Source organism: Etheostoma cragini, chromosome 21, assembly GCF_013103735.1.
Source record: "Etheostoma cragini isolate CJK2018 chromosome 21, CSU_Ecrag_1.0, whole genome shotgun sequence".
Classification (NCBI taxonomy): domain Eukaryota; kingdom Metazoa; phylum Chordata; class Actinopteri; order Perciformes; family Percidae; genus Etheostoma; species Etheostoma cragini.
This window is the reverse complement of record NC_048427.1, coordinates 9,597,466-9,604,681: the sequence shown is the minus strand read 5'-3', so window position 1 is coordinate 9,604,681 and position 7,216 is coordinate 9,597,466. Positions and strand designations below refer to the sequence as shown.

At 37.7% G+C, this 7,216-nt stretch overlaps 1 protein-coding gene across 9 annotated transcripts in view; it reads right to left on the bottom strand.

The window, feature by feature from the left end:
- Nucleotides 1-1,401: 1,401 nt before the first annotated feature.
- plce1 (phospholipase C, epsilon 1) overlaps nt 1,402-7,216 on the bottom strand; it is an 82,356-nt gene continuing 76,541 nt past the window's right edge. For 6 of the 9 annotated variants that reach the window (XM_034860819.1, XM_034860818.1, XM_034860822.1 and 3 more), the window contains 4 exons: nt 5,970-6,170; nt 5,662-5,874; nt 4,851-4,962; nt 2,994-4,045 (listed from right to left, as the gene is read on the bottom strand). In XM_034860819.1, the coding sequence (XP_034716710.1) occupies nt 3,858-4,045; nt 4,851-4,962; nt 5,662-5,874; nt 5,970-6,170 (714 nt within the window). In that variant the 3' untranslated portion in view covers nt 2,994-3,857. Of the gene's footprint in view, nt 4,046-4,753; nt 4,963-5,661; nt 5,875-5,969; nt 6,171-7,216 lie in introns of all 9 variants that reach the window. The other 3 variants (XM_034860825.1, XM_034860827.1, XM_034860826.1) reach the window with 1 other exon arrangement.

Here is a 7,216-nt window from a genome sequence, read left to right as displayed (position 1 = left end):
GGAAAAAGGCTGCAATGAAACAAAGAGTGAAAAATTTAAAGGGGTCTGAATACTTTCCGTACCCACTGTATATGTTTAGGGAATGCAATCAGTCTCTACTAGAACACAATCAAAAATGGAAGTGTGGTTCGTTTTTTGTCATAAGGTTATAAGTCATGTTAAAAATCCACTTTGTGATCATTCCTGGAAAAAACACAAGTGGTCATTTTCAGAATAATTTCTGAATTGATTTAGGAATACATCTTTATCACAGAAAAGAAGGTTAAGGCCCTTGATTTTCAGATAGAAAAAATGTAACTTGGACCATTTGTCTTCTTGTAAAAAATAGGAATTGGGTCAATTTGACCCAGATACCATACAAGGGCGAAAAGCATCTTTCCCTACTGTGCTACACTTCACAAGTTATGAAATAAAGTTCGGCTCACATAGACATATACACACAAATATTTTAAACTTTTATTGTGAGCCTTCTACGACAAATCCACCAATTTCAAAATTCAAGTAAAATGACAATTGTTTACTTGACAGCCACATCGTAACACAAACGGAGGATGTAACGGGTATACTGCACGTCTCACGGAAACACGAGCGCTAAAGATGAAACAGCTCACAGTCAGCAAACACACATGTCATATTCAGTGGATATAACAAATGCACCAAAATCTTGATAAATAAGAGATTGGACAAAGTTTCATATTGTCATCTTTTGTCCACATTTTGGAAAAAAACAATGCTGCTGTGTAACTGCAGAATAAAATACCAGACAAATGAATACTATATGGGATATTTTAGACAAAGTAAAATATGTATTTATGTCTCTTATTATGTTTGAGTAAAGTGAGGGCAGTAGAGAGTTTATCTTCTCACGTATTGAAATAAATAAAAAACATCTTAAAACTACTTACATGACATCATACATAAACAATTGCCAACCAGGGCTTCACATTAAAATAAATAACAGACACACACATTTGTCTCAGTTTCAACACGTTAAGAAATGTTACATTGAGAAATGAGGTCTACAAGTTAGAAAGACGTAAAACAACAAACGAAGATCTGCCTCACTGATGACAAATTTACAACTAAACAGAAAATGTCCCTTTCTGTTTAACGTCGGTGTGGATTTCACATATGTATATCAGCTGATGTCACTTTTATCCAGCATGGTAGTTGTGAGCAATCACCAGTTTAAAGTTTGGATAACATGAACATTATAACTTGGCACTTAGCAAAGTCTTACTTATAGACAAATGAAAGTAAAGAGACACAAATAAGTTGTGTGTAGTGTTGCCTATAGGTTAAAACAAATAATAACTTGGTGCAAATACTTGTACTGTACGATAACAAGAAGGGTTCACCATTTGCAGGTTTTAGAAAGTTTCTTTGAAATTATAAGTTTTATGTCGGAATTTGGGTTAAAGAAAATTGGCAAAATTACTTTATAACAGTATAATTTATTCTTAACCCCAAACTGATTTTAGTTTAAAACTATGGATTTTCTATCGATTTAATATAGGAAATTAAGTTGTCATTTTGTCTCTACGAGGTTAGGGAAAGACCTTTAGGTCTTTTCTTGTCTCGATTTCACCAATCATGACCCACTGAAAGAGAACATTTTAGTGTAGCTTTAAAAATGGTTCTTCAAGGATCTGCAGTACTACAGTATAAGCAAGATCTACAAATTAATAAGTGAAATGCCAAAGACAACAATAATTATATTCTAAAGAAAAAAAAAGAATCTGGAAATGTTATACATCAAAACAGAAAGAACGGGAAACGTGGCTTCAAATCAATCAAGTTTTAGTAAATTCTAAAAGAAACTTGAAATAAGTAGAAATAAAGAAAAGCACACAATCATTACTGACAATCAATACTAGTCATCTACTGTATATAGAAACTGTATTCAAAATCTAAGGCCATTAAATCTAGGCCAATAAATTAAAGTTAAATGCAATTAATTCTGTCGCTAGGTAATGTTTTTGAGTAGGGAATTTCACATTTGGGCTCAGACTACATGCTGATTACAGTTAGACAAAGATTAAAAACAATCCAAACATTTATCTTGTGCTTACCTCAAAAATAAATTCACTACTGGGCTGCAATTAAAAGTAATTAATATGATGATCATAATTAAAAAGAAAAACCGTTTTCAGACAGTTACACAAAAACAAATTAAGATGACAGCAAAAGGAAAAGCAAAATGTGCAAAATGCTGGTCTGAAGAAGACTTGGCTGTTCCTCCAAAGCATCTACGTGCCAACATCGTCATTGTTCTATTCGACTAAAGGACAAAATATTATTAGTTTTAGCATTTTATTCCTCCTTAAGTCCTCGTCACATTGTGGGTTTCTCAGTTTAGTCAATGGCTTGTTAACACTATTAGCATTAGGACTGGGTAATGAGCCTTGATACTTTCCATAACTGTCCAGGACCGAAACCTGGAATAAAATGTTTGGTCAAATTTGTAATCTTAATTACTTATTCTATGAAATAATTCTGAATTCAACTAATAATTTAAACAATTTTAGACATTTTGTTTCGGTCAATTTCTTGTATGGCCACTTGTGTTTATATATCAAACCCTGGCCCAATTAGCATTAGTAGTATTCCTCAATGAAAATTACAACAAATATATATTTTTTCTTTGAAATTATGTATACAATTATTTATTTAGTTCGCATATGGTTAACATATATTAGTGGACAATGATGACAGAAAGAAAATACTTTGTGAAACGAGCCACAGATCGTCCTTCAGAGATACATCTACAAAAATAACCAAAAGTTAAAGGCAGTGTTGCAACATTTAAAGGCAACTTAGAGGGGTCATACCTTTATCACCACAGCGATAAGAAGTGGTTTCATATTTGCCCCTCAACAAGTTCATCTTGCACAGCTACACTGCCTTCAAACACTGTTCATGCATCACCTTCACGTCACCTTTAGGGTAGCGACAGTAGTGTCCAAAAACATCACCTAAAGCATTGCTTTCACTACAGAATATCTGAATATTTGTCTTGTTGTGAGTGTTGACCAAAATGTGCCTTTACAGTACTGTGAAACTGAAACAATAAGAAAAGAACCAAACAAGCCCGCTTGTCAGCCTCATTCACAATTCACAATACCGTCAGAAAAGAAAGTGCCCATACCTGAGAAAGAGAAGAATACTGTGTTACCTCAAGAGCTCTCATTCTCTCCTACATCTCTCCTTCTGTTTTTACAAGCAGATCTCCCTCTGTCTCCTCTGTGCTTCCTTTGTGTGATACCAGAAAGGGAGAATACTTCATAAATTTACATAGAACCAAATACAAGATAGCAAACTGTAGCCCGTGCTAGGACACTTAAATAACTCTTTTAAATGTGGTTCGCTAAAGTCATTCAACCCAGAGGCCATTTGCACGTAATTTCTCTTTCTCATTTTTAGGAGATAAAAGAAACGGACACCCGTACCTCTTCATTCTTTTAATGTGACTCAGGAAAGTGCTCCTTTTTATTGGTCAGAGAAGGAATACTTTATGTCCCTGATCACGAAGACTTCAATAACAGCCGCTGCCTCTGGTACTCCGGACTCTCGGTGGAGCCGCACTACAACCAATAAACCAAGAAGAGCCGGCTACCTGCTCCAAGGACCACCATTGCTCCAAGTGACGCTGAGTGGGATTTCTGACCAAGCCAAGGGGCTGATCTGTCACCGAACCCATTGAATCTTCTCATCCATTTGCTCAACTCACACTAGGTTGGATCAGACAGGATTTAGAAAGTAGCGTATCCGTCCCTCGCTGAAACACCTTGCCTTCTTATGGAAAGGAGAATCCTCCAAGTTTAGAAGTAGTTAACCCAAGTCTCTCTCTCTGGACTTCATCTGTGGATCTTCCAGTTTCTGAGAAGGTGAAGTGTCCAGGCTGGAGGGGTCAGAGAAGAGGTGGGCAGGTGGACAGGTTCAATTTGCCCCCTAAAGGAGGAGGAGGAGGAGGAGGCCTGAAGGAACCTTCCTGCCTCCACCCTGCCCTCTGCCACCCACGCCTTCAGACCTGCAGGCAGATACCCTGCAGAGGATCACAGATTAGGGATTTAAAGACAAACTGGTAAACAACAGTCAGTAACATAACAACAATAATGAACTTTTGCCACACTGCAAAGTGAGACCATCTATTACATACAACTGATGAAATACTGCTGGAAATGAAGTGTTTTTACACAATAATGGAAACAATTCAGAATAACAGATTGCTAACATTGCTACAAACACAAGTCCACTTATATTAAATAATTTTGCATCCCATTCATTTACACTTTTCCCCAGAATCTGTGATTTCAAGATTTTTGTTAACATTATTATATACACATTATGATATATGTATATATATATGTATACTAGAATAAACAGGTAATATAAAAATTTCACACGATACAGAAATACCTAAAGACCAAATTACATGAACCTAATTAAGACCCTGAAACAGAAAAAAGGACTTTAACTATCTTTTTTTCAAGTTGTGAGGAGGAAAGTGGGTTTCATGCATTACCAGCAATTCAAAACAAATCCCCAAAGTTTTCTACATTGTACTTACATCACCAATCCATATCAGTTCTACACAGACCCTTGCCCAATTTGTCTTGAGAAATGCAACACACACAATGTACTTTAGAATGATGTATTTTAAATTGTAAAAATGTTAAAGTTAAACAGAGTGGCATCTTAAAATGTTTTGCTCCTTTTTGTGATGTTAGGTGTTAGAGACAACATACGGTACCTCTGTTGCCTTTCCATGCACAGACAGCAGGCAGAGTGTGAGCCTCACTCCTGGAGCTCTGTCAGAGCCACACAGCATGCAGCTCTATCATCCTTACTTTGGGCGGGGCCGTCCACTCCACCGCCAGTCGTCATGCTGCGGCTGCGGCTGGTCAGCTTCTTAAGCTCGCTGGCAAAGGAAATGACTTTCTTTTTGTCTTCCCGTACCACCTGGAAGCAGAAACAGATGTATGTTACTGAAATATAGAAAGAACATACAGCAATGTGCAAGCAGTTATTCTTTTTTCTTTTATCCCTAATGTGCACTCTTACTTCCTTTTTCACACTTGGGCATTAAATGATTGTTTTGTTGATCCATTAAGTCATATCCTTTTCCTCACTCAGAATGCCTTCATTATTTAAAAAGAAGGAAACTAAACACTAATTAAAAGATAACTGAATCTTTATTCAACGAGCCAGCTCATTTAAACATCTCACTTACAGACGTGTCAGCACAAATGACCTTGAGTGTGAAAGGATGATTAATAAATAAAATAAATAAATACTGACAGACACACAACATAAACATTGGAACAGGATGAGCAGATAAATCTTAACACTGCACAGTAACTCAGAAAAACACAGAGCAGCAAAGGGAACAAAAGCGGTTACAATCAAGGAAAGCAGCGACAGGTTATAAACGCCATACAATCCACCATTAACATACAACGCCGAGCACACAACAACATGGATCAATTGAGATGTGAATAAGCAGCATGAGAAACCATTCATGCAAGCACATACAAAGTCAAAACATGCTTAATGGAGTTATGTAATGCACATAAATATTAAGTAAAACACACGCAAAATAAAATAAAAAAATCTAATAAATCTCTAGCATTACAAATCAGCTATCCTTTTTAAAGCTACCTGCTCTTTGAGTTTAAGAATGAACTTTCCCGCGCCACGCCAGCGGCTCTGAGCTTGGTAGACACACTCGTGATCCAGCAGTAGCCGCTGCAGGGGCTTAGTGGTGGAGGACTTCTTAGAGCCAGCCTCCTTGGTCACTTCCTCCATTAGGACGTAGTCATATGGATTGGGATTAGACAGGATACTGTAGGAATACTTGGCCTTTGACAATGTCTGACCAAAGAAACAAAACAAGCAAATTTAAGGTTGGTATACACATCTTGCAAGGTTTCAAATCAAAGCTTAGCAAGGTTCTTGAGTCTCCATACCTGCTGTATGATGTCCTGAGCAGTGCTGTAGCGCGGGGCTTTGATCACAGTGTGAGGCTGTTCTGGGGAAACTTCATGGACCTGGACGAAGAACATATCATCCTCTGCTGCTCCTCCTCCTCCTCCTCCTCCTGCTCCTTCTTTACCTCCCACAGTCACCTCCTCCTCTCCCTCCAGCAATGAGTTCTTCTCATTTAAGTTCTGCAAGAATAAACAGTAAATACATGAAGGTTGCAGATTTAAACCAGCACCAGATCAGTCTGATGCAAGAAAATAGCACTTAGAGTTTTTTTTAGCATTAAAATGGGTTCCCCCAGCCTGACAATGGTCCCCCTGTCGCAAGAAATGGTGGTAGCAGTAAGCCAAGCAGGATACCCACCCTGCTCTGCCTTTGAGAAAATGAACGCAGATTGGGCGATCTGGAATCTTGCCCCTTATGAGGTCATAAGGAGCAAGGTTACCTCCCCTTTCTCTGCTTTGCCAGCCCAGAGTATTTGGCCCACCCTGAGATAGAGACATCATGGCTTTCAAACGAGCAAAGTAGCAGTTGGTCAAGGCCACACCCCCACCCTCCACCTTGCCCCCCCTCTATTCTTTGAAAGCTACAGACTCAGAAATGGCTCATACTAAGGAAAGCTCATTGTGGGACTGGCTCTAGTTGCCGTAATACTGCACCAAGGCTGAATTTTGGGAATTAAATATATGGTATTAGGGGACCACTAAAATCTATATAAAAGCATCCAAAGAGAACCAAGTTGTGGGACCTTGTCCATCTTAAAGCTGGGTGAGGTATCACAAGAGCTGTTAAATCAATTGGCACCTCACGATACGATTCCGAATCACAGGCCAATAATTAGATTCTAATCCGATTATCAATGCAACACTTTTTTTATGAACATTTCTATGCGTGATTAAAAAATGTATATATATAAATCTGAGTTTTAGATTTTGCAATATGCAATATGTCACACAAAAGTTTTAACTAAATGTTTTGTCTACTGAGATTTTATTTTGTAGTCATTCCATTAGGCCTTAAACATGCTTGTGAAAGTGCCATTCTCTCACAATAATCGTCCATGTCAGAGGCTCAGTCATGTTTAAAAGTGGAGAATTGGCTTCTTAGAAACATGAGGTGGTCAGATCTGATAAAGCAGATGAACAGCCTAAATGTGTTTTGCCTAAATATTTTATGTATTTCTTATTAGATCATGTATGTATGTATGTATGTATGTGTGTGTGTGTATATA